The 26,661-nt window shown below is 41.6% G+C and overlaps 1 protein-coding gene across 1 annotated transcript in view; it reads left to right on the plus strand.

Annotated features, from left to right (window-relative positions):
* Window positions 1–26,661, plus strand: part of Dstyk (dual serine/threonine and tyrosine protein kinase) — a 47,986-nt gene that overhangs the window by 19,421 nt on the left and 1,904 nt on the right. The window contains exons 2-11 of the mRNA XM_090341343.1: window positions 3,388–3,776; window positions 12,535–13,198; window positions 16,882–17,114; window positions 17,520–17,603; window positions 18,255–18,431; window positions 19,029–19,158; window positions 19,949–20,105; window positions 20,673–20,805; window positions 23,104–23,217; window positions 25,653–25,767. Of these exons, the coding sequence (XP_090197469.1) occupies window positions 3,388–3,776; window positions 12,535–13,198; window positions 16,882–17,114; window positions 17,520–17,603; window positions 18,255–18,431; window positions 19,029–19,158; window positions 19,949–20,105; window positions 20,673–20,805; window positions 23,104–23,217; window positions 25,653–25,767 (2,196 nt within the window). The remainder of the gene's footprint in view (window positions 1–3,387; window positions 3,777–12,534; window positions 13,199–16,881; window positions 17,115–17,519; window positions 17,604–18,254; window positions 18,432–19,028; window positions 19,159–19,948; window positions 20,106–20,672; window positions 20,806–23,103; window positions 23,218–25,652; window positions 25,768–26,661) is intronic.

Below are 26,661 nucleotides of genomic sequence, written 5' to 3' on the forward strand. Positions count from 1 at the left end.
TGGTGTTTGTGCATGCTAGGCAAGTACTCTTAACCACTAGGCAAAACTCCCAGCCCTTGTTTTTAACTGAGAATCATAGTGGTTTTTGTCTGGTAGAATCTATAAGCATTACATGTGATAAGGCAAATAAGTTGATCAGAACCCTATAATTGTTATCTAGTACAAATACAGTTGCTTGCTCCTTTAATTTTTCTTTTCTTCTTCCTAACTTAAAACCTTTACTTTAAAGTAACTTTAATCAAGAAAAGCCTTGATTTACACTAAGATAATTTGATACAAATTTTCCTGCAGCCAGGATTGGCAGGGTTAACGCATGCCAGCTGAGAAGCCATGCTGTTTACCTCCTGGCAACCCATATGCAGATGCCCTTGTATTAATTACATAAGAAACCTCTATTAACTTAGAAGTCCTTTAACTGTCAGGGAGGCAGCTGTTGTAGCTCTGAAAACAGGTTTCTTTCCTCCCTCCTACTGTCAGTCTACAGTTTTTAATCTCTTCTTTAGAGAATTGCTAAGGCTGCACTGTGGGTCCTCAGAGCCCCTGGCTAGTTCACTCAACTTTTTGATCTGTAGTTACAGAAATACTGAGGGAGCTTGCATAATTAAATTCACATATAATTTAAAATAAAAACAGCCAAAATAACCTTTCATTATTTTCATATCCTTACTCTTTCAACAAACAGATCACACCCAGCATTTTAGAACTGGAAAAGATGTTAAAGGCAGTCAAATCTAACATCTTCAGTTTACAGATGAGCAGTTCTAGGCTCAAAAGGCACGTGGACTGCCAAGGTCACAGACCTAGTCAGTGGTGAAGCCTGGGGTCAGAAATGCACCCTTAGCCCTAGTGCCATTTCCCTGCCATGTTGTACTCTGCATCTTGGAGCTGTGTGCCCAGAGAAGGAAGGATTCCAACCACCTGCTTTCAACATCGTTTTTCTCTTTTCCTTGTTCACATCTTACAGACACGTTGGAGGTCACTGAAGAAGGTAAAGATTCTTGAGAGAAGCAAAGGATGTGGATAGTGCCATCTCCATGAAGCCCTTTCTTGAGTGTAGTAGGTTGCACATGGAACCCTTGCAAGAGAGCTTGCAAGTAAGAGAATTAGACACTAGGCTCAACTGAGTCCCCTTTGCATTGACTGGTCCTTGGTTGCTTTGACAGTAGCAAGTTTATTTGTGGTGGCTGTTGTAGGTGAGATAGAACAGGGGAGGTGATAATTTGGGTCAGATGAATAATAGGGTGTGCCTGCAGTGGTTTTGCCAATGCAGCATGTTTTATTCGTTTTTCTCTCATGGACACTGTCTCAGAGGTGTGGAGGCCTTTCTGTCTAGTTTTGAAAAGTGATTCAGTTGGTTTTCTTCTCTGTTATCCACTCTCCTGGTAGTAGTAACAGTCACAAAGCTCGTACAGATTGGTTAGTTTTGTTTTTTCTAAATTTTGGAACAGCTTTTATTATAAGAATTTATTTAAAGGTCCATTGATACTTAGATTCTTAATTCTTAGGTGAGAATCTGGGAGGCTTGGGAAAAGAGAAAATGGTAGAGAGAGAAATGGTAGGTGAGAAAGAGACAGTGTCTGGGCTTCTCATGGCTCAGGTTGAGACACCGTGGTGGCTAACTTCTGTAGTTCTACTCTTGTGTGTTGCCAGTGTCTGTGTTGAGATAAAAGCTGTTTTTAGGAATGATGGTTCTGTTTAGTTTATTCATCACAATACTATACATTTCAAAATATTTAATGGGTTGGTTTGCTTTTTGCTTTCTGTAGATAACTCGAATAAATGGATTTTTTATGCAGAACAAACTTTAAGCATTTACATATGTCAATCACTGTGTTGGGTGCTGAAGATACAGAGAAAGATGCCTGTGATAATTATAAACAGATAATTAGAATATACTGATGAGTAACAAGGTACAAAGGGACTCAGGACTGCTGTTTGAGTGCTTGCACAAATGTTGTTCCTTTTGTTTTTGGTGATAGGTCAAAGATTAGACCAGTAGTCTAATCTTACTCTTGTGCTTATTAAATATCTTATACAGAATTGGGCACTCAATGAACACTTCTTGCTTTTTCAAAGAAATCCACTTCCTTCTCAGAGAAGTTTCTTCCTCTCAGTGTCCGGTGTTGCTGCTAAGGTTAGCTTAATGTATTCAGAGACAGACATGAAAGGAGAGACATGAAATGTAGAGAGAGCCTTGCTGAATATAGACAGAGCTCTTTCATTTTTTTGGAGGTGAAGGAGGCTTGAGGATTTAAAGGAAAAGCAGGATAGGTACATTCTGAACCATCTTTTAAATGAATCTGATTCATTACACAACAATTACACAAAATAAGCAGCCTGCAAAGCATTCAGTGTGGCTAATGGGTTAAATGACTAAAAGGAATAGTATTTCACTTAGTAGTATCACCTAGACTTTAATGATAATGTATGTAGTTTGGTTCAAAGATTTGCCTTCCTGAATCTTAATTGCAGGAGGCTTTGAGGCTGAAGAAGTAGGAGAATGAGAGTTCAGATGCTGATAGTTACAGTAAAACAAATTATGATTTTTTTTCTCCCAAACAGGTTTTTGTTCCTTTAATACTATTTGAGTCTGTTTAAGGAGGTTAGCCATTTAGATTAGATAATCTCCAGTGAGGAACATTTTTGAGATAGATCACATTTCTTTCTAGCTTTGTTTGTTTTAGCCTAGTGGGGAGTTCTGTCTTTTTTTGTTTGTTTTGGTTTTTTTTTTTTTTTTTTTTGGTTGGTCGTGGGACTTGAACTCTGGGCCAGGTTCTTCTGTCTTAAGCAGGGTTTTATCACCCATAAACGGAAGTATGGCTTGATGGGAAGAGTGGCACTGGTGAGCTGGCAGCTTGGGCACTATCTCAGCCACCAGAGGAATGAATTGAACGCACTGCAGCTCAGGCAGTCTCGAAAAAATTTCATCTGTGTGTGTGTATGTGTATATGTATGTTTATGCATGCACGCGCGCGTGTGTGTGTGTGTGTGTGTGTGTGTGGGTGGGTGTAGGTAAGCATATAAGAAGCATAAGATACAGTTGCATATAGCAGGTCTAATGTGAGAAGGAAGGTTTTAATTTTCACACATTCAGCTGTAGTTTCTCCTTCCAGTGATTGACGTTTTAATGACTGCCTTTGTGTGGAATTCTTGTAAACTGAGGCTGACCTTTTACAGAATGGAAAAGGGAAGAGTGGGTCACTGCCAGTTTCTAATAGAAATAATAGCTTGTTCTCTGGGGATGAGCTGAGGAGGGGCACTCTTCTGACTGGGATATTGTCTTTAACTGAGAGTTCTGGAAATTTTTCCTTTAGGACCCTGATGTCCTTATGGAGTCTGTGTCTCACTCTGTGTTTCTTCTCACTCTTCTCTACTCTCCTTTACCAGGCCAGTTGAGCTGCATTTCCTTTCCAGATAAGGAAGAGAAGTACCTTCAGAAGATTGTGGACTGCCTCCCCTGCATCTTGATCCTCGGGCAGGACTGTAAAGTCAAGTGCCAGCTGTTGAACCTGCTGTTGGGGGTGCAGGTGCTTCCCACCAGCAAGCTAGGCAGTGAAGAGAGCTGTAAGCTTCGGCGCCTCCACTTCACCTATGGGACTCAGACCCGTGTCAGCTTGGCGCTCCCTGGACAGTATGAACTTGTGCACACACTGGCTGCCCACCAGGGCAACTGGGAGACCATTCCTGAGGAGGACTTGGAGGTCCAAGAGGACAGTGAGGATGCTGCTCATGTTTTAGCTGAACTGGAGGTGATGATGCATCATGCTCTCTTACAGGTACCTATCTCTTGTTGTACCAGTTGTACATTTTTTTTTTCCAGTCCTGGGGCTTGAACTGGCTGAGCACTATCATTGGGCTTTCTCAAGGCTAGCACTCTACCACTTGAGCCACAGCACCACGTCCAGCCTTTTCTGTGTATGCGGTACCAAGGAATCAAACCAGGGGCTTTCTACGTGCTACGTGAGCACTCTACCACTAGGCCAAACTTCCAGCCCCCAGTCGTACATTTTGGTACCAGCTTGGCATTTATTTTGACATTTTGAAAGAGTGACTTGGTGTTGTACACTCTGAGCCCTTAGCAACAGCTTCTGGAGTCAGAAGAAATACTTCAGGAAGTTGAAAACAGACCAGGCTGTAGCAGTGGCCATCACTGCCTCTGATCACCGCTGCTGTATGGCTCTGGGTAATGTGATGTCTCCCAGCATGAAGGAAAGGAATATGTGATAATTTCACCTTGGTAGAGTTGTTACTATTAAAGTGAGAGAAAGCCTTATTTTTCTTCCTGGTGGTACTAATAATTTGAAATTGTTCTTGCATGGCAAGCATTCTGCCTCAGTCCTCCTGATCTCCCCCTGAGCAACTGAGAATACAGGCAGACACCATCACTCCCAGCTCCCCTCTTTTTTCCCCCATTCTTAATAAGAAGTTGTTATTGGAATTGAATTTATCTAGGCATCTCTATCTAAATGTCAGTAGGATAATGAGTAGTTAACATTCTTACTAGAATTGAGACCAGATGAAAAATTTTGTTGGTGTTTCTTGAGATCTAACTATTAATTTACCATATCTAGCTTAATGTAAGAAGACACAGCAGTTTTGCATTTGAAGAATATCTTGGCTTCTCTTTCAATATAAACTCCCTGAGAGAGTATACTTGCTGTGGTGTTTCCTAAGAGATCATAGTGTCTTTCCAATGTTCCTGCTTCCACTTAGGAAGGGCTCCTCTCTTCTGGGCTTCTGTTGCTACTGAATTGCTGGGACTAGGCCATCTGACTTGACTGAATGTGGACTGGTGAATGATGTGCCTGACAGCAATCGGGAGTGGATAGGAGTAAAAGATGATGATCATGCTTGTAATGAAGAGTTCATTCCAAGCCACCTTTAGGTGGCTGTACTAGAAAGGTCTTACTGCTTTGGCAGGACTCCGGAATGTGGTTTAGTTTTCCCTTATGAACTGTCCATCTATCCCTCTTCTAAAAAACTTGGTTTCTCAGTCAGTAAATGAATCCTTTAGTTGTGGCTACAGCCTGTGTTGCTCTAGAATAGAAAATATTTTCTCATTTCCTTCTATAGTGCATGGTGTTTTTTGTTTTGTTTTTGTTTTTCTCTATTGCTGTAGGGAACTGTAACAAGTCCTCATTTTCTCTTAACTCAAGTTTTAGTGGTAGATCTCTTCTAGTGTTCTGACTGACTGAGAACTTAACACTTTGTTTTGTTTTGGTCAGTCATTGGGCTTGAACTTTGGGCCTGGGTGCTGTCCCTGAGCACTTCATCTCAAGGCTACTACCCTACCCCTTGAACATCAGCATCACTTCTGTTTTTCTAGTGGTTAACTGGAGATAAGAGTCTCAGAGACTTTAGTGCCCAAGCTGGCTTTGAACCTCGATCCTCAGATCTCAACCTCCTGAGTACAGGTGTGAGCCACTGTGCCCAGCTAAGAAATGCATTTTTGATCCTGCCATTTGCTACAACATGGATTGACTGGAGGACATTTATATTAATAAATCAGAAAAAGAAATAAACCAAAGAAAGAAAAATACTGCATGATCTTTTTACACATGTGATTTAAAATAAGGTCAGATTTAAAAAACTGGGCTGGGAATGTGGAGAGGAAGGTAGAAGTTAGGAGAAGAAAATAGAGAGATACAGGTCAATGGATACAAAGTAGCAGACATATGGATAAACAAATATAGACAGGAAATGTTCAACATGAAACTGTTCAACATGGAAAAGACAGTTAACACAATTGTACTGTACTTGGAATTTTTTTTAAATAACTAGATCTTAACTCATCACAAAAGAATGTAGGTGACATGACAAATTACTTCACTGTAGTAACCATTTTATTGTTTCCATGTATTCCATACATCATGTTGTAACCTTACCTATGCATAATAAAATTTATTTGAAAAATTTTAAAACAGGCCGGATGTCAGTGGCTCGTGCCTCATCCAAGCTATTCAGGAGGCTAAGATCTAAGAATCTTGGTTCAAAGCCAACCTTGGGTAGCAAAGATCCATGAGGCTCTTTATCTCTAGTTAACTACCCAAAAAAAGACAGAAGTAGAACTGTGGCTTAAGTGGTAGAGGGCTTGCCTTAAGCGAAAAAGCTTAGGGACAGTAACCAGGCCCTGAGTTTAAGCCCTAGGACTGGCGTGCGCACACACACACACACACACACACAAAACCCATTTACTGAAGTATTTGACTGTATTTTCAAAAAGATGGTAGCAGGTTATGGGGGAGTGAAGATGACAAGCCCACTAAATTAATGTTGTGACCCAATACACTGTGACCTACAGCTTAAAAGCTACCATTAAATAGCTAAAATGATTGCTGTAGGTCAGGTGGTGGTTTTTCCCATTTTTACTTTACAATCTTGGAATGTGAACAAAGCCATCTGCACAAGAAGCAGATTGACTGATTTGAATTTCTAATGCTCATTTCCTTTTGTTCCATGAGTTGAAGTGATAGAAAAAAGCTACAGGAAGGAAAGTGCATGCTGTTCCTCACGCGTGCACATTTCTCACTACCAGGAGCTCCCAAGTTTTGTTCCTGATAGGCCCTAAGGACACAACTGGGTCACAGTAGAGGAGGTTACTGAAATTGCAACACCAAATCAGCTTTATCTCGGCCCAGTTAAAATACAGATTTTTCCTTCTTCTAGAGGAATTCTCTAGCTTCTTGTGGCCAACAAGGAGCTGGTGTTTTTCTGGATCTGCTTTCTTCAGTGGTTTTAATTTACAGCTGGGAATAGGCCACACTGGTTCTAAGTTCACACCACCTGATGCCAAGCTTAGAGGACTTTGCAGCCTGTGTGGGATTCAGGCACTGACCTTTTGCTACAGTTGGACTTTTATCTCTGTTAAACAAATCAGAGATGCTCAGCTCATTGCTGGAAGCAGTGCACAGAGCTACCCAGAAGGCTGCTTGTGTTAGTAAAAAAGATCTTTTTATTTCGCTTTGGTTATATTTAGGAGCTACAAGTTTGCTCTAAACAGCCCTTGTATTTGGTTTGTAGAGGGGGTGGCAAAGAAAGGAAACATAAGCCAAGACTGAATTAGGGGAAATGAGATGTCAGATTATCAAAGCAGAATTTCCCGCTGCCTTCTTAATACAATAGTCATTCTTCTAATATGTTTCTTTAAAGTCTTCATAAATTAGCCATTTTTGGTTTGTTCTAGAAAAGATCAATTCATATAGACCCAGACTTCTTGATATTACCAGCTTTTTAGTTCTGAGTCCCTTGAGATTCTCAGTTCATAATTCAACAATAGAGGAACAATTTGAAGCCATAATTGTCTGAAGCCTTGTTTAGTGTTAAGCACAGTATTTTTCCAGTTGGCAGCATGTTTTTTCATTGCTCATATTCACTGATTCTATCTTTATATGCAGGTGTACTTATCTTTCCCTACTCTCACCTCCTCTTTCTAACACCACCTACACCTGCCACCTCCTTTGTAATCTTACAGGTGTAGTGCACTGCTGACTGCCACCCAGTTGCTCAATCTGGTGCATGCGTGCATGTTCTTTTTTCTTCCCCTCCTGTGTACACCAGTAAAAAGGAATAAAAAGTTAGGTCTGTGTAGCTACTCAGGAGGCTGAGATGTGAGAATCATGGTTTGAAGCCACCTGGGGCAGGAAAGTCCATGAGAATCTTATCTCCAGTCAGCCAACAAAAAGCTGGAGATGGAGGGGCCAGGAGTTTGGCTTACTTAGCATGCACAAACATCCAGGTTCGATTCCTCGGTACCACATACATAGAAAAGCAGTAAATGTGCTATGGCTCAAGTGGTAGAGTAGTAGCCTTGAGGAAAGCCCAAGTACAGTGCTCAGGCTGAGTTCAGTCCCCAGGACTGGCAAAAAAAAAAAGCTGGAGGTGGAGATGTGGCTCAAATGGTAGAGCATCAGCTTTGAGCATAAAAACAAGAGAGCAAGGCTCTGAGTTAAAGCCCTACTATAGGAACACATCACACACACACGCGCATGCACGAGCGAGAAGAGAAGAGGAAAAAAAACAAGAATAAAAAGAAGCAAAAACAATTAGACATGCTCAGCCTGAGAGGTTCCTGGTAGTGGAACTTCATTTAGTATGGCAGTTGCATACATTCAGTTGTTCTCCTTTTATCAGTAGCAGCTCTTATCCCACCAGCTGCTGTCTGGCCCCTTGGATAAATATATATGTCACCTGGCAGCCAGACAGTCCCACTACTGACCATGGTCACTGCTCATGGTAGTGACCTTCCATCCCTGCTCACATAGGCCATTTTCCATATACTTTGTGACTTCTTTGTGATAGCTCAGTCAGTCCTTAGATGATACTATCTTGATTCATATAGTATTTTCACTATGTGGTCAGCATCAGTGGGGTTTTTTTCCCCCCCTTAGTGCTGGGCTGTACAGTGCTATGCTCTTTTTTATTGTTTTTATTTTTTTATTGTCAGGGTGATGTATAGAGGGGTTACAGTTGCATTCATAAGGTAGTGAGGACATTACTTGAACATTGTTAACCCTTCCCATGTTTTTCTCCCACTTTCCCTCCCTCCCTCCACCCTGAGTCTTGCATTCTTGATGCACTTTTTCTGTTCACAACTGGTGCTTTACCACTAGAGTCATGTCTGCTTCCAGCTTTTTGTGAGTTAATTGGATGAATTAATCATTGACCTGGTAGCCACCCACATTAGAACTCTTTTCTTTTATGCAACTGACTTTGGGATGGTAAAGGAAGCAGAGGCCTTTTCTGGCTCACCACTTCAACCTGAGTATACAACTGTTTCCTATTTGAAGAATCAATTTGCATAGCTACCTTTCACTATAATTGAGCTCTTAGGAAGCAATCTTTTTCAGTAAGTGAGTTTTTTCATTAATTCTATGTTTCTTCATAAGCCATTGCTTCTTGCCATGTGCCTTTTTGTATAAAAAGCCAAACCCTAACAGATGATACTCTGGTGTTTGGATACTAGCAAGCACCTTTCTATTTCATTCTCTTAGCTCTGCCAGGTAAATTAATAGTGGCAGTTGAATTGCTATAATTCCATGGATTTGTGCTTTAGAATTCAAAATGGGAACTGAGGGATGCTCTTAAAATCCCCTGAATTTCTTTTTCCTTGATTTTGGAACAAAGTGATCACTCACTGTTTCATTCTCGAAGTGAAGGCAGATAGCAATTTCAGTTAAATATATGAGATAAAATGTGTGGGTTGTGGGCTAATAGATTTTACATGATGATTGAATGGATTTGAGCAAGTAGTAAAGGTGTCATCTCTTCACTAATTCATTCCACAACTTTTGCTGGACATTTACTAAGTGACAGGCACTGTACTGCGTGCTGGGAAGGAATATAGCACTGTTCCTTCCACACAACAGGCTGTGGTCAAATTTCTGGCTTATGTGGCTATAATACAACCCAGGCCAGCTTGGCTCATCTACTTGATATGAACTTTTATTTTTTCACTCCCTGTCTCCAGGAGACAGTGCTGGCTTCCCTTTTTGTTTATAACCGTCAAGTGTGAGTCATCCCTTAGTTGTAAGTATTGCAGAATTGCAAAGCACATTTCATTTTAATTTGTATGTTACCAGGATCTCAGCTTGAGGCCCTTTGCCTGTCTCCTGACAGTCATGGTAAAGCAGTGAGACTAGCTGCACAAATGAATTGACTGAGGAAGAGAGTAGACAGAATGTGGTACTTACTTTCTCTCATTTATTCATTCATTCATTCATTCACTAATTCATTGTACTTGTAGGGCTTAAATTCAGAGCCTGGGTGCTGTGCCTGAGCTGTTTCGCTCAAGGCTAGCACTGTACCATTTAGAGCCACAGCACCACTTCTGATTTTTGAGTGGTTAATTGGAGAGCTAAGAGTCAGAGGGACTTTTCTTTCCCTGGCTGGCTAGCTTTAAATTGCAGTCCTTATATCTCAGTCTCCTAAGTAGCTAGGATTACAGGTGTGAGCCTCCAGCACCTGGCCAAAGAAAATCTCCCTCCCACCCCCCCCTTTTTTTTTTGTTGCCAGCCCTGGGACTTGAACTCCAGGTCTGGGCACTGTCTCTGAGCTTCTTTTGCTCAAAGCTAGTACTCTACCACTTGAGTCACAGCACCACTTCTGTTTATGTGGTAATGAGGAATCCAACCCAGAGCTTCATGCGTACAAGGCAAGCACTCTGCCACTAAGCTACATTCCCAGCTGCAAACAAAATTATTATTGAAAATTTTTGAAATATTTAACTTAATTTTAAACATTTGACTTTTTTTCCTGTGCTAAGATTTGTTGATTAATAGCTTTTACAATATTGATCAATATTGATCAATAGCTCTTATTGAAGATAAGAGTCTCACAGACTTTTGTGCCTTGGCTGGCTTTGAAGTGGGATCTTCAGATCTCAGCCTCTTATGAGTAGCTAGGATTACAGGTGTGGGCCACTGGTACCTGGCAGTTTTTATTTTTTTAATGTCTTTATCTCATCATTACACATGATTATGATACTGGTATTTATACAGTTGTATATTCCATTCTAAACCTTGAAATTTTCTTATATCCCAAGTTTTAAAAAATGCCTCCCTGAAGTGATTCACCCTCCAATAAATGTGACTCAGGAGGCCAAAGGAATTGTTTTGAACACCAAGATGAGCATCAGACTAGTTTTCCAACCAGAACACATGCAGTCCCTGCAATTTGAGGCACCGATGAACCAGCAAATTCCTCTTGGCCTGGGCCTGGGTAAGGAGTAGGTGGATTTGTGCAGTGTTTGCTCAAATTACAAAGGGGCACATTAACTTTACCCAGGTTGAAAGTGGCCAGCCAAATGAATGTCATGTGACCTACCTGAAAATAAAGCTTAGTTCATTGTTGCAGAAATGATGAGTGAGACATTTGTGCTTAGCTGAGAATGGAAAAGATAAAGCACAAACTCCAATACATAAACAGAAGTGTCAGTGTCAATGAAAACTAGATACTAGATGTACTAGGGTAATTGTAGTCCAGACTGGCCTGGAACTGCTTTTCTGCTGGTTAATTATTGGATATTCTCCTGGACTTTTATTTTTTATTTATTTTTTTTTCCTGAATTGGCTTCAAACCTTGATCCTCAGATTTTACCTGAGTAGCTAGGATTGCAAACATGAGCCCAGTCACCCTTTTGGTAAATTTCAGATACAAGGAGCAAACTGTGACTGTAGTATAAACAATATACCTTGGCACTTCTCAAGAAAGAAGTCGAAAATGAAACAGAAACTACAGACTAAGAAAAAAACCTGTTTATGTCCAAATCAAAGATTGTTCCGGAAACTAACTTTAGTAATTTGAGAATATTAGTTAGGATTGATTATGCACAACATATTGTCATAAAAAAACAAGAGCCTAAACAAGATGGATGTTTTCTTTCTTGTGAAAGAAGTCTGCAGATAGGCAGTTGAGCTGGTGTGGTGGCAGCTTAGTGGTTGACAGGGACCTAGGCCTCCTTTCTTGTTACCTCATCATACTTAGCATTGGCTACCATCTAGATTTGCTGTAAAACAGTGCTGATCTAGCTGTTACGTCTTCACTGTAGGCAAGAAAGTGGGCAAGGTCAGATGGGCAAGGCTTATTGCTAAAATACCTATACCCCAAGAGCTTTTCTAGAAGCTCTTTCCCAACTGTAAAGGAAGTCTCCTTCTCAAGAAAAATTGGCTAGGTCAACACCAGTCTCTTGCATTCCAAATGACCACATTAAAGGGTTTTAACAACACTTAGGTGGTGAAGACTTTTTTTTTTTTTTTGCCAGTCCTGGGCCTGAGCATTGTCCTTGGACTTTCTCAAGGCTAGTGCTCTACCACTTGAGCCTCAGAGCACCTCTTTTGGCTTTTTTCTATGTATGTGGTACTGAGGAATCGAACCCGGGTCTTTGTGCATGCTAGGCAAACACTGTAGGTGAAGACTTTTAAGATACCTGCAGAAGTTTTGGTCAACTTGGTTATTTAATTCATACCTGATTGGTATGACTTGTGCTAGGCCTTTTAGTTCTGTTAGTAAAAAGGGTAAACATGTTTTCTGCTTTTAAAGAGTTTACAGACTATGGGGGAACAAGTGGGTTTTAATTGAGTAAATTACAAATGTGTTGAACATTGATAAGGAAGTAGAGGATGCTTGGAAGTTATCTAGGTAAAAAGGTAGGCATGAGAGTGTGAGAGGAGGGTAAGGAGAAGAATGTTCTGGACAATCTTACTTCCAGTCTCATAATTTCCATGTCATTTCCTTTTTCTTACATTATTTGTCTTATTTCTTAATCAGAGGAAATGTGAGAATTTCTAAGCAACAAAAGAAGGCAGAAACTAGTGTAGTTTTTATCCGTTAGGTTAGAGGGCTGCCATCTGCCATCCTACCTGTTTGTTTCTTCATGAGTGCCTTCTAATCTAGGCTGCACAAGAGTGTGTTGGCAACTAAAAAATGAAGTCCAGTTGTTCCCACATACATGTGGATTTTGATCTCAGTGTGGGACTTTGGGGAGGCAAGGATTGGTTATGATCTTGTGGTGCTGATGTAACCCCCTTCCCCTTCTAGGAAGTGGACATTGTGGTGGCACCATGTCAAGGCCTCCGGCCTGCAGTGGATGTTCTGGGGGACTTGGTGAATGATTTCTTGCCTGTGATAACCTATGCACTCCACAAAGATGAACTCTCTGAGAGAGATGAGCAAGAGCTGCAGGAAATCCGAAAGTATTTTTCCTTTCCCATATTCTTTTTCAAAGTGCCAAAGTTGGAGATAATAGAGTCCTCCACCAGGATGATGGAGAGTGAAAGATCACCACTGTATCACCAGCTCATTGACCTGGGCTATCTGAGCAGCAGTCACTGGAACTGGGGGACCCCTGGCCAGGATGTAAAAGCTCAGAGCATGTTGGTGGAGCAAAGTGAGAAGCTAAGACACTTGAGCACATTTTCTCACCAGCTGCTGCAGACTCACCTGGTGGATGCAGCCAAGGCCCTAAACCTGGTGCACTGCCACTGCCTGGACATCTTTATTAACCAGGCCTTTGATATGCAGCGGGACCTGCAGATCACTCCTAAACGGCTAGAATACACTCGCAAAAAGGAGAACGAGTTATATGAGTCATTGATGAATATTGCCAACAGAAAGCAAGAGGAAATGAAAGACATGATTGTGGAGACACTCAACACCATGAAGGAGGAGCTCCTGGATGATGCAGCCAACATGGAGTTTAAAGGTAGGTCCCAGAGGTGTGGTGAAGTGTGGGGACTCTGGAGTACATTGATTGGTGAAGTTCAGCAGCACTCCCTCCTCCTCCTCTTCCTCTTCTTTTTCTTCTTCTTTTTTTTTTTTTCCCAGTCCTGGGGCTTGAACTCAGGGCCTGGGCACTATCCTTGGATACTTTTTGCTCAAGACTAGCACCCTACAACTTGAGCCCCTTCACCACTTCCAGCTTTTTCTGAGTATATGGTACTGAGGAATTGAACCCAGAGCTTCATGCATGCTAGGTGAGCACTCTACCACTAGTCTAGGCTCCTGGCCCCAGCACTCCTTCTTAAGTGATTTAGCTGAGGTGACTTTTCTTTGCTCTCAGGCATTCATGGAAGAGTCATCTCCTTTATAGGGTCCTGCCCAGCTTTTGGTAAATTTATTCCACCATTCCTTTTATTTTACTTTCTTTCTGTATACCTCAGCCCCTAATGGAGCCGGAGAAGAATTGCTTGAAAAGTTTTACTACATTGTGCTGTAACTTTTTGCTGTCAGCATGGGCCAAGCCTTTTTCCCTGCTCGTTTCATGGTTTCAGTTTCTCTTAAAAAAAAAAAAAAACTTACTGAATTTTAAAAAATGGTTATCCTAAAGGTGATGTACTGAGGGATCACCATTTCATAAGTCAGGTAATGAGTACGTTTCCTTTTGGACAGTGTCATCTGGTCTCATTTTCTTTTCAGGCTGCTTCTAAAACCCAGCACAGGAGGATTTGTTTTTATGCTTTCGGGCAGTCTCATTCTTCACAAATGGTTATTAACAAAATTGAGCAAAGGTGAGGTCTTCTGGTGTTTGAGGTTTAGATGCTGCTGACTGTACACTACTTGTGTAAACCTGAATGAATATATGAACTTAATTCTACTACCTTTTAATTACAGTGACATGGTTTGCTACTTGCTCTTCAGATTCTCAGTCATGAGTTCAGAAAGCCTGGGTGACTTTCTGAAAATACTGGGGTTCAGGACCTCTAAAGATAACTCCAGATTTCATCAGGGTTTCTGACATGGGATCTGTGTGTTTTAAAATCTTCCTAGACCGATTGCACTTATTTCTATTTAAAAGAATGATAGAACTAAGGCTTAAAAGGGCTAAGTTAATTGGGCTAGTTAGTGTTGCTTGGATAGTAGGGTACCTGAGTAACAAATATGAGGTTTTTGGTTTAAACCCCAGTACTATCAAAAGTTGAAGTAATCTGCCCAACCCTCACATCTAATAAAGTATACCAATAGATCTGAATTTATTCAGTCTGACTTCTGTACTTGTTCGTGTGTGTGTGTGTGTGCGTGTGCATGCGCGCGTGCGTGCATGTGTGCACATACACACATGCATGCAAGCATTAGTATGAGGGCTTAATCAGGGCCTAGTTTTTTCTTTTTTTGCTCAAGGCTGGCATTATACTATTTGAGTCATACCTCCTGGTTAATTGGATATGAGTCTCCTGGACTTTCTTTCCTGCGCCAGCTTTAGACCTTGATCCTAGATCTCAGACTCTTAAGTAACTAGGATTATAACTGTGAGCCACCAGTGCCTGGCTCTGAGTCTGTCCTTTTAATTCCTGTGCGTTATAGCTTTTTAATCTTCCTGGTTACTTCTTCCTGATACCCAGCTTCAAAGCCTCAATGTATCTTACCCTATCTTCTATCCCATATCCCCATCTCCAACCAGTTGCCAAGTGTGAATGAATGTTCCTTCATATCTTATATTCACTTGAGCTTTTTCTTTAAAAATTTTTTTTCAAAACATTTTTGCTATAAAGGTGATGTATCTAGGTAGAGGGTTTACAGTTATATTGGTTAAGTAAAGAGTACATTTCTTTTTGGACAATGCCACCCCTTCCCTAGCTCACATGTAATTTTTCTATTCTGTCTTTAGTCTAATTGAATTAGTGTCACCTAAAGATTTTTCCTGATGTCCTTCTTTACTTAATCTTTTTTTTTTTTTTGCCTGTCCTGGGGCTTGAACTCAGGACCTGAGCACGGTCCTTGGGTTTTCTCAAGGCTAGAGCTCTACCACTTGAGACACAGCACTAATTCCAGCTTTTTCTATGTATGTGGCACCGAGGAATTGAACTTGGGTCTTTGTGCATGCTAGGCAAGCACTCTACCACTAGGCCAAACTCCCTCTATTTAATCTTTATTAGTTCTCTGTTTCTAAAGACTGAGTTTAAACTCCTCAGTCTGGTTGTAAACATTTTCCGAAACCTAATCCTGGGTTGATCTTATTTCCCACTATAGGCTTTCCTGTAATCTGAGGGTGTTGGTGTTCTTAACTGTTTACTGTCTTTCCTTCCCCTTTTTTTTTGTTTGTGCCCTGCCTTTAGCCTGAAATTTTTTCTTCTGTTAATTTCCAAATTCTATTTACCCTTCAAGCTTTTCCAAGTGCCATTTTTACAAAGTTGTTATTTCCTTTCCTATAATAGTAGCCAACTGAACCTATGCAGCATTTCAGCTGTAACTTTCATCTATAACTTAATTTTATCTATAATTTCTACTCTTCTAGCATATTCACTTTCTGTCTCATTATTGTTGTTTGTGTACTTTTAAATACTGGGGATAAAAAATAGAATCTGGAAATTATTCATTATTGTATTCCTTATAGCAAGTTTTATTTTGGGGCAGGAGGGTGGCGTACTGGGAATTGGACCCAAGGCTTCATGCATGCTGGACAAGAGCTCCATTACTGAGATACATACAGTCCCAGCTCCAGTACAGTCTCTTAAATTATCTTTGGAGACTGTATGAATTTGTGAATAAAGGAATCCAGCTGTAACGTACATATAAATACAAAGGGAAGTAGTTGATGTTAGCGAGGATTGGGTGCTTGATTTCTTACTTTGTATGTGTGTGTGTGCATGTGTATATCCGCCTGTGCACGTATGTGCCTGCACATGCCCCAAAACTGGGCTTGAACTTAAGGCCTATATTCTCATTTGGCTTTTTACTCATGGCTGGCAATCTACCAGCTGAGCCATACCTCCACTTCTGGCTTTTTGTTGGACAGTTGAAGATAAGATTCTTGGAGTTTTCTTCCTGGGCCAGCTCTGAATCTCAGTTCTCATATATCAGCTTCCTGTGTACCTAAAGATTATAAACATGAGCCTGGTTACAGATTTTTTTTTAAGTTCTTCTGTTCTCTGGCTTACTAAATGGATTTTTTTCCAGTCCTGGGACTTGAACTCAGGGCCTGGACACTGTTCTTGGATACTTTGTGCTCAAGGCTAGTGCTCTGCCAGTAGAGCCACAGCACCACTTCTAGGCTTTTTCTGTGTATTGGTACTGAGGAATCAAACCCAGGGCTTTGCACATATAAGGCAAACACTCTACCACTAGGCCACACTTCCAGCCCCCTAAGTGTCTTTTTAAAAAAAAAAAAATCCTAAGAGGTAATGATGAAATAGAGACAATTGACTTTTTAAATTTATTTAATACTGATTAGAATAAAATTTCTAACTCTTGGAATCTTCTCATTAATATGCTAGGTAGTATGAAGTTTTACATAAATCCTAAACATGGAAATCTGTGAGCTTTGTTATTTCCTAACTGTACTTTCTGCTTCCCAATGCCTACTTTGTCTTCTCTCTGTAGCTATCATTATGGGAAATGGTTGGCTATGACTTGGGATATGCCCTTACTTAGTGTGTCTGCCCTTTTTAGATATCATCATACCTGAGAATGGAGAACCAGTGGGTACCAGAGAGATTAAATGCTGTATCCGACAAATCCAGGAACTGATCATCTCCCGGCTTAATCAGGCAGTGGCTAACAAGTTGATAAGCTCAGTGGATTACTTACGAGAAAGCTTCGTGGGGACCCTAGAACGGTGTTTGCAGAGCTTGGAGAAATCACAGGATGTCTCAATTCACATCACCAGTAATTATCTCAAACAGGTACATGAAGAATAAGTGTTAAGACTACTGCATTACAGATAACACATAAAACAATTCACACAGGATTCAATTTCAGATTAGCAAGAATTTCCTTTTCAATTTTTTGCCAGTCCAGTTGGAATTTTAATTTGTTTTTCTATCCTATGACCACTGTCTATGGAAGATGCTGGTGAGCTGTAAAATTGCAGTTTATAAACACAGAGGTGAAAGCCATACCTAGGCATACACTAGATAATTAACTTGAGTTAATGATGTGTATAAATTTAGAAACGTTGAGACTTGTCTGTGTTCATGTTACTCCTCAGGGAATAGCATTGGATACTTAGGGCTCTTCCGTGTGTGTGTGTGTGTGTGTGTGTGTGTGTGTGTGTGTGTGTGTGTGTGTGTGTGTGTTTTCTCTTTCAGATCTTAAATGCTGCCTATCATGTTGAAGTCACATTTCACTCAGGGTCTTCAGTTACAAGGATGCTGTGGGAGCATATCAAGCAGGTAAGGGTTGCTTAGAGAAAAAGATTTTAGTCCTTAGTTGGCTCACAGGAAACTTAGTCACTCCAGTAGAGAAATGATAGCTAAGATGTGCTGTTAAAGTAGGATGGCCATGTGGTTTGGTTAGCCTGCCTCAAGATAATTCTTGCTTATGCCTACTTTCAAATAATTACCAACAGTGTTCCCTTTAGCTCTTAAAAATGGTGAGTTTAAATGATACTTCACAGAGATACATGGTGCCACCTCATTAGCTCCTTCATATTTATTTTATCCAGCCTAATATTTATTAGGTGTTTCAAAACTAGGCGTTACTGTTGCTAGCGGCCCACAATGCGATTCCTGTTGTAGAACTGGATATGGCTGTTACATAGTTACGTACTGTTTATGAAAGAGGTCTAGTAAGCACTCCCTGACACTGAATGCAGTGCATAGGTTTGTGGGCATGTGGACTAGGCCTAGTGTCCTTGGATGCTTCCTGGCTGAGCCCTGATTTTGAGGTATGTAGAATTGAAGGGGATCTTGGAGGTTATATGGCTTCTGTCTTATAGTATGCTCTTCATTCAGTAGATAACCTAGAAAATGGAAGGTGTTGTTGAGCCTTCTAATAGTTTCTTTCTCCATCCTCCAGTGACCTCACTGTCTTTATCATTGCAGATTATTCAGCGTATCACATGGGTGAGTCCACCTGCCATCACTCTGGAATGGAAGAGGAAGGTGGCCCAGGAAGCCATAGAGAGCCTCAGTGCCTCCAAGTTGGCCAAGAGCATTTGTAGCCAATTCCGGACCCGGCTCAATAGCTCTCATGAGGCTTTTGCAGCCTCCCTGCGGCAGGTTGGTATGTAGGAAGGGTGGTATCACTGGAATAAGCAGAGAACGGCCTCATGTAGTCAGGAAGATTTTGCTTTCTACCCTCTGTATAAGTAAAGAATCATCAGTGTCTTTTCCTTTTATTTTGTTTGTTAAAGGATAGTATTATATTACAGGAAGTTTCAGCAATAAGTTTTTCATGTGGATATTTTTCTAACTCTAGGGAGAATGGAAGGAGCTCAGTTAATTTGTCCCCATTTCACGGAGAGAGGAAAGAATATAGAGGAGTAGGAACTTATGTAAGTTAGCATGGTGTTTTAGAAATGAATGGCGGAAAGGGATGGCATTTCAGTTTTCATACTGATGTATGGTTATGAGACATCTGCTTGACTGCTGAGTGTGTGAGCCCTATGAGTGTATGTGTGTGTGTAGAGTATGCATCCAAGAGGTAAATCACTGTGCTGACAGCTTCCTGTGTCCCAGTCAATTCATTCAGCATGTCATGTACCTGTTATTTCTCATAATTGTTCATATGAAGTTAGATAGTATTATTCCTACATGACAGGCGAGGAAGCTAAGGCTGCGAACTTGATAAGTCAGCTCTTTCTCTGTCCCTCCCAGCTGGAAGCTGGCCACTCAGGCCGTCTGGAGAAAACTGAAGATCTGTGGCTGAAGGTTCGGAAAGATCATGCCCCACGCCTCGCCCGCCTTTCTCTTGAGAGCCGTTCTTTACAGGATGTCTTGCTACATCGTGAGTCCTTGTTTTTTCCTTCTGAGTAAATTGAAGGGTTCGGAATCCCTGACATTCTTTTTTTCTTTTTTTTTTTTTTCTTGCCAGTCCTGGGCTTTGAGGGCCTGAGCACTGTCCCTGGACTTCCTTAAGGCTAGAGCTCTACCACTTGAACCTCAGCACCACTTCCAGCTTTTTTTCTATGTATGTGGTACCAAAGAATTGAATCCAGGCCTAGACAAGCACTCTACCACTAGTCCAAACTCCCGGCCCAGAATCACTGACACTCTTATGCCTAGCCTCTGTGAATGACTTCCAAAGTCTCAAGTTGCTGCCTTGCAAAATTCTCTGTGCTTCCTAATGTGGGCTTTTATTTTTGGGGGGCGGGAGCCAGGGAGGGTAGTCATGGAGCTTGAACTCAGGGCCTGGGCACTGTCCTTGGGCTTTCTCAAGGCTGGCATTCTACCACTTGAGTCACAGCACCACTTTTTGCTTTTTCTGTGAATGTGGTACTGAGGAATCGAACCCAGGACTTCGTGCATTCTAGGCAAGGACTCTACCACTAGGCCATGCTCCTGGCCCTAATGTATTGGTTTTTAATTCCAGAACTCTGTTTGGTCCTGCTATTCAGGAAGCTGAAATAACATGACTCAAGGTTGCATGAGCTAAACTGGTTCAGTTACTTTCTAATGGTTTAGAATGACAGATTTTCTTCCTCAGACTTAGGTAGTTCTGCATCAAAGAATCTTAAAGAGGTTGCCGGGTAAATTGCCATCCCTCCTTGTCTTATTGCTCTGTCTGTGTCTTACAGGTAAACCTAAATTAGGACAGGAACTAGGCCGGGGGCAGTATGGAGTTGTATACCTTTGTGACAACTGGGGGGGACACTTCCCTTGTGCTCTCAAGTCAGTTGTCCCTCCAGATGAGAAGCATTGGAATGACCTGGCTCTGGAGTTTCACTACATGAGGTAGGTTCTGATCGCTTTTCTTCTGTGGGAAAGATCCAGTGAAGAGGGAAAAGATCGGCATAGCTTGTACCAAGAGCTCTAGCCTGCCCTTTCTCTCCATACCTAGGTTTAATTTTTAATTTTAATTTAAAAAGTTTTTTTGTATATGGTACCAAGGAATTGAACTCAGGGCCACATGTGTGCTAGGCAAGCACTCCACCACTAAGCCACCTTCCTGGCCCCCATACCTAGGTTTTAAATTCTATAGAATTTAAATTCTATAGTTTATAGGTATAGCACAGATATATGCTCCTGTCAGAGCCTATGGTGTCTTAGCTTGCTCTTTTCCCTCTATTACAACTTCTTATTCCAACTATATTTTATTCTCTTACTTAGAGCTTGTCAGTGTGTAGATTCCATGATTCATTGCCCTTGGTGGAGAGGCTGTTCTGTGCCCTCTGCGTTGAGATCCATTCCCTTTGGATGCAGATGAAGCATGGCCTTGAGGATTCCCCCCCTCCCCACCCCACCCTGCTGTCTTCTGAGTCAGAGTCAGTGTTGTGGCCCAGACCACTCTTCTTTCCACAGGTCTCTGCCAAAGCACGAGCGATTGGTGGATCTTCATGGCTCAGTCATCGACTACAACTATGGTGGTGGCTCCAGCATTGCTGTGCTGCTCATTATGGAGCGACTCCACCGGGATCTCTACACAGGGCTGAAGGTGAGGCCAGGCAAGAAGAGGACAGGATTCGGCTGGAAGCTAGATCTACCACTTCTGCTCCTTCTCTCCCTCCCTCCCTCCCTCCTTCCTTCCCTCCCTCCTTTTTTCCCTCTTTCCCTTCCTTCTTTCCTTCTCTGTTTCTCTTTGTTTCTCCTTTTTCTCTTTATGGTCTTTTTTTTTGCCTGTCCTGGGGCTTGAACCCAGGGCCTGGGCACTGTCCTTGGACACTTTTTACTCAAGGCCAGCACTCTGCACTTGAGCCAGAGTGCCACTTCTGGCTTTTTCTGTGTATGTGCTACTGAGGAATCAAGCCTAGGGCTTTGTGCATGTTAAGTGAGCATGCTACCAGTAGGCTGTGCTCCTGGCCTCTTTATGGTCTTTCATTCTTTCCTGTTTATTCAGAATTTCCCACTTTCATAAGGGACCAATTGGGCACTTATTTCCAGAAAAATCTTAAGCAACTCTCAGAACATTTTTTTTTTTTGGTTGGTTGTGGGGGGTTGAACTCAGGGCTTGGGCATTATCCCTGAGCTCTTTTGTTCAAGGCTAGCAGTCTATCACTTTGAGCCACAGCACCACTTCAATTTTCTGGTAGTTAATTGGAGATAAGAGTCTAACAGATTTTCCTGCTTGGGCTGGCTTTGAACCACAATTCTCAGATCTTAGCCTCCTCAGTAGCTAGGATTGCAGGCATGAGCTACCACCATTGCCTTTGTTTTTTTTCCAGGTCTGGGGCTTGAACTCAGGGCCTGGGCACTTTCTCTGAGCTTCTTTTTTTGCTTAAGGCTAATATTCTGCCACTTGATCCACAGTAACACTTCTGGCCTTTTCTGTTTATGTGATACTGCGGAATTGAACCCAGGGCTTCATGAGGTTTTTCATCTGTCCTTATGTTAGGGCTGTGTAGGAGAGAAAAGCCAACCCGAGAGTATCAGAAAGGGTTCCTTTTCACAGATTCCCTTTTCTTTTTTTTTTTTTTTTTTTTTTTGGCCAGTCCTGGGCTTGGGCTCAGGTTTTGAGCACTGTCCTTGGACTTTCTCAAGGCTAGAGCCCTACCACTTGAGCCTCAGCACCACTTCCGGCTTTTTTGCTATGTATGTGGTACCGAGGAATCGAACCCGGGTTCGAGTGCTAGGCAAGCACTCTACCACTAGGCCAAACTCCCAGCCCACAGATTCCCTTTTCTAAAGGCCTCCAGAAGTAAGAAAACCTTAGAACTGCCTCCAGGACTTCTGAGGAATTAATATGATGAACAGTTATCTCCAGGGGCTTTTCCCTCTTCATCTCAGATGTGTTTAGCTCAGCAGTGCCTGATGCGTTTCCATAAAAGAGTCCCATTTGATTTTTTGGATATGTAATATGAAGAGTGACTTTGGAATTTGAAACCATAAAACCAAACCTGGGCAGCCAAGCATGTCAGGCAATCTGACTGAAGGACCTAGAAATAGCTCTAAGGGTAGGTCCAGAGTTGGTCATATGGTAGAAACAAGCTCATGCTTTTAGTTATTTGGTCACGCCTTTTCTGTTCACATCTGGGGGTTGACCAGCAGGACCTGCTATACCCTCCAAGGGCTTTATCTGGCTTTCTGGTCTTTGACTTGTTCTTCTTTGTTTTGCTTTTTACTCTGCCATCCGTTGGTAGTACTGGGTTTTGAACTTGGGGCCTTACGTTTACTTATACTTACTAAGCAGGCAGGCAGTGCCACCCAAAGCCACTTTTTGCTTTGATTATTTTTGAAATAGGGTCTGAGATGATCATAGGTATACGCCACCATGTCTAGCTTTTATTGGTTGAGATGCAGTGTCATTCTGTTTTGTTTTGGTTTTTCTTCTTTTCCTGAGCTGACCTCAAGCCATAATCCTCCCAATTTCTGCCCCTACCCTCATCCCAGGTAACTGGGATTTACAGGTGTGAGCCATTGTTCCTGACCTGCTTTTCTTAAGTTTTTTTTTTGTGCCAGTCCTGGGGCTTGAATTCAGGGCCTGAGCAATGTTCTTAGGTTTTCTCAAGGCTAGAACCCTTCCACTTGAGCTGCAGCACCACTTCTGGCTTTTTCTATGTATGTAGTGCCAAGGAATTGAACCCCAGTCTTTGTGTGTGCTAGGCAAGTACTCTACTAGTAGGCCAGACTTCTGGCCCCTGACCTGCTTTTCTTAACTGCTCCCCCTTACTTGTTTTGTTTCTGTGTCTTAGTATAGCTAGTCATTTAATACCTCACAGACTAAAATCTCAGTTCGGTCAAGCAGGTTGAGGAGTTGCTCTGTCATGATATATAGGCTCTTTTGTGTCTCTCAAAGGCTGGGCTGACCCTGGAGACGCGTTTGCAGATCGCTCTAGATGTGGTGGAAGGAATCCGTTTCCTGCACAGCCAGGGGCTTGTTCATCGTGATATCAAACTGAAAAATGTGCTGGTAAGTACGATCCGTGTCCCAAGAAGATCCAATGCCTCTTGGATTTATCAAATTTCTAGGAAGGAGTTTCAATATAGACCTACTTACATTGCAGAGGATTTCCTTCTACACTGTTGAAAATTTTTAACCTTACAGAAAAGTGAAGAATATCGTAATAAAGACCTATATACCCTTTACCAAGATTTCTATTTTGTCCTGTAATGCTTTCTAACAGTTTGATTGTCTTTATACATGTACACACACACACACACACACACACACATACACATATACTTTTTCTGAACTATGTGAAAGTGAGTTACAGATCACATGTTGTTGTTAAATGTACCTTCTAACAAGAAAGGACAATCTTCTACATAATTAAAATACCATTATTACACTTAAGAAATTTAATATTGATATACTATTACTCAGTATATGATTTATATTCCATGGTCCAGTTGTCCTAATGAATCCAGTTACTCCAAATAGAACTCTTGTTTGATCTAATCCAGTGGTAACAACTGCACCACATTTTGTTGTGTTCCCTTTGTCTCCTTAAATTTTTTTTTTTTTTTTTTGTCAGTCATGGAGCTTGGACTCAGCCTGGCTGCTGTCCCTGAGCTCTTCAACTCAAGGTTACCATTCTACCACTTGAGCCACAGCTCCACCTAGTTTTCTGATCGTTCATTGGAGCTAAGAGTCTCACAGACTTTCATGCCTGGGCTGGTTTTGAACCATTATCCTCAGATCTCTGCCTCCTGTGTAGCTAGGATTACAGACGTGAGCCACCAGCGCCTGGTGTCTCCTTTAATCTTCTACAGTAGTTTTTCTGCCTTTTATTTATTTATTTATTTTTTGCCAGTCCTGGGCTTGAGCTCAGGGCCTGAGCACTGTCCTTGGGCTTTCTCAAGACTAGAACTCTACCACTCGAGTCACAGCACCACTTCTGGCTTTTTCTATGTATGTGGACCAAGGAATCAAACCCAGGTCTTTGTCCATGCTAGGCAAGCACACTACCACGAGGCCACACTCCCAGCCTTTTTTGTTTTATTATGATGTTGATGTTTTTGCTAAGGGTTTGATTAGAGATGCTGAATGAGAGATGAGGTGAGTATATGTACCTTAAAAGGTATGATAGAAATTTGCCAGAACTGTCACTAAAACTATATAGAATCTTTTAGTCAGGCACTGTGAGCCAGTCATGCCTGTAATCCTAACTACTTAGAAGACTGTGATTTTTAGAGAATGGCAGTTTGATGCCAGCCTAGACAAAAATTTCACGAGATTTAATCTCTACAATAACAGGTAAAAACTCACAAAACAGATGTGGAGGCATGACTCACAAGTAGGAGAATACCAGCTGAGAAAGCTCTTGGCCCTGAGTTCAAATCCTAGTACCACCTACCCTCCCCCCAAAAAATCTTTTTTTTTTTTTTAAATAGTTTTACCAAGAATTTGTTTTAGCATATGACAGGGTTAAAGTAGGGAAAAATAGAGAAAAGGGTGAGAGAGAAAGACATTTAGATTTCCAGCTCCCCTTGAAGAAAATGGGAAATGAAGACTTTTTAAGAATCTTTGAGGTAGTCTTCTTGAAAATATATTAGAGTATCATTATAGCATTTTTTAAAATTTTGCCAGCCTTGGTGCTTGAACTTTGGGCCTGGGAACTGTCCTTGGGCTTTCTCAAGGCTAGCATTCTACCCTTGAGGCACAGCACCACTTCTGGCTTTTTCTGTGTATGTGATACTGAGGAGCCCTGATACTCAGGGCTTCGTGCATGCTAGGCAAGCACTCTATCACTAGGCCACACTCCCAGCCCTCATTATAGTGGTTTTAGCAACACTTTAATGTTGTATAAAGATGATAGTAGTTTGCAGAAAGAAAAATCTCCCTAGAATTGTAGGCAACCACCTTGGGGACTAATGAACTGCTAAATGAGATGGATTTGTTCTGTCAGATATTTTTTATTCGTTGCTTTTGTGGTACAGGGATAAAACCCAGGGCTCTGACTGTGCTAGGTCAGCTCTCCTCCACTGAGTTATACACCCAGCACTTTCTTGGATCCTTCAGAAAGGAAACTTGAGAAATTATGGAAACCTCCTCAGCTGACTAGAAAAACCTCAGCTTTCTGTCCTGGATTCAGAAGAATCAGGAGCTGAAACGTCTTCCTCAGTGTCCTAGAAATTTTACTTATTCTTTCTAGACTTGTGAAGATTCTGCTTTGTGGTAGGCACTATGCTAGGTGCCAGGGAAATAGAGTGAACCATAAATCCCTGCAACCAAAGTGTTGAGATAAGGGAAGGAGGGACAATAGGGAATGAATTCAGAGATTGCAGAGTTGGAGACAGAATTTGCTAAGTACAACTTAAAGGTACCTTCTGAGCCTAGGTCTAGAACCAAATGTTGTACACAATATTAGAGGCCAGGTGACTCTCACTGTACTTTTTTGGCAGCTGGACAAACAGAACCGAGCCAAGATCACTGATTTAGGATTCTGCAAGCCAGAGGCCATGATGTCCGGCAGCATTGTGGGGACACCGATTCATATGGCCCCTGAACTTTTCACCGGTAAGGCTGCAGTAGGTTTGGGTAGACCTCAGTGCTTTACCCTTGAGTGCCACCTCTCAGCCTATGTAGTATACATAAGCTGTGCTGGAGGAAGAAACCAGAACAGGAATCCTAAGACAAGGAAGGGAGAGGGAAAGGAGTGAGTAAGAAATGTGTAAATAAGAGTCACAAGTACCCTTATGAGTGTGTCTTTGGGTTGTCTGTGCCCTAAATCCATGATTAGCAATTGTCATGTGGGTGAGTAACTTTTATGATAGTTACGTACATTTTTACCAACAAATTTACGGTGACATAGAGAATCATTGAAAGCCTAAAATTGTTTGGTATAAGGCAGCATTATTAAATGCTAAATAAGGGCTAAGTGTTGTGCTGTTAGTGAAAGGATAAATGATGGTTTGGGGTAGAACTTCAGTCTAATCTGGAAAATGGTAGTTGGAATTCATACCTATGAAGTATAATATGCCAAGTGTGGACCTAATTATGCCTATTTTGTTTCATTTAGTTCTCACAATAATCCTGTAATGATTCTGGCTTTTTCTATGTATGTGGTACCAAGGAATCAAAAAACCCAAGTCTTCATGCATGCTAAGCAAACACTGTACCACTAGGCCAAACTCCTGGTCTCCCTAATACAACTTGTTTTAGATATATCTTCAGATTGTCCCATTAACATGAAAGGCCTTACTTTTCCTCCTTTGTCAAGTTCAAAATTTGGCTTATTTAACCACTCAGAACCATGGTTTTCTGGACCATAACAAGGTATAAATGTGTTCTGTCTTCTGGCAAAATTGTATGAAGGCTAGTAGGTATTAAACGGTTTAGGGAAAGGCATATAATGACCTGCAGTTTAAGATGCAGGGATGCTGCTGCCTTCCCCTCCCTGGCTCACTGTCT

This window comes from Megascapheus bottae, chromosome 10 (genome assembly GCF_031878675.1).
Source record: "Megascapheus bottae isolate mThoBot1 chromosome 10, mThoBot2.hap1, whole genome shotgun sequence".
NCBI classification, from domain to species: domain Eukaryota; kingdom Metazoa; phylum Chordata; class Mammalia; order Rodentia; family Geomyidae; genus Megascapheus; species Megascapheus bottae.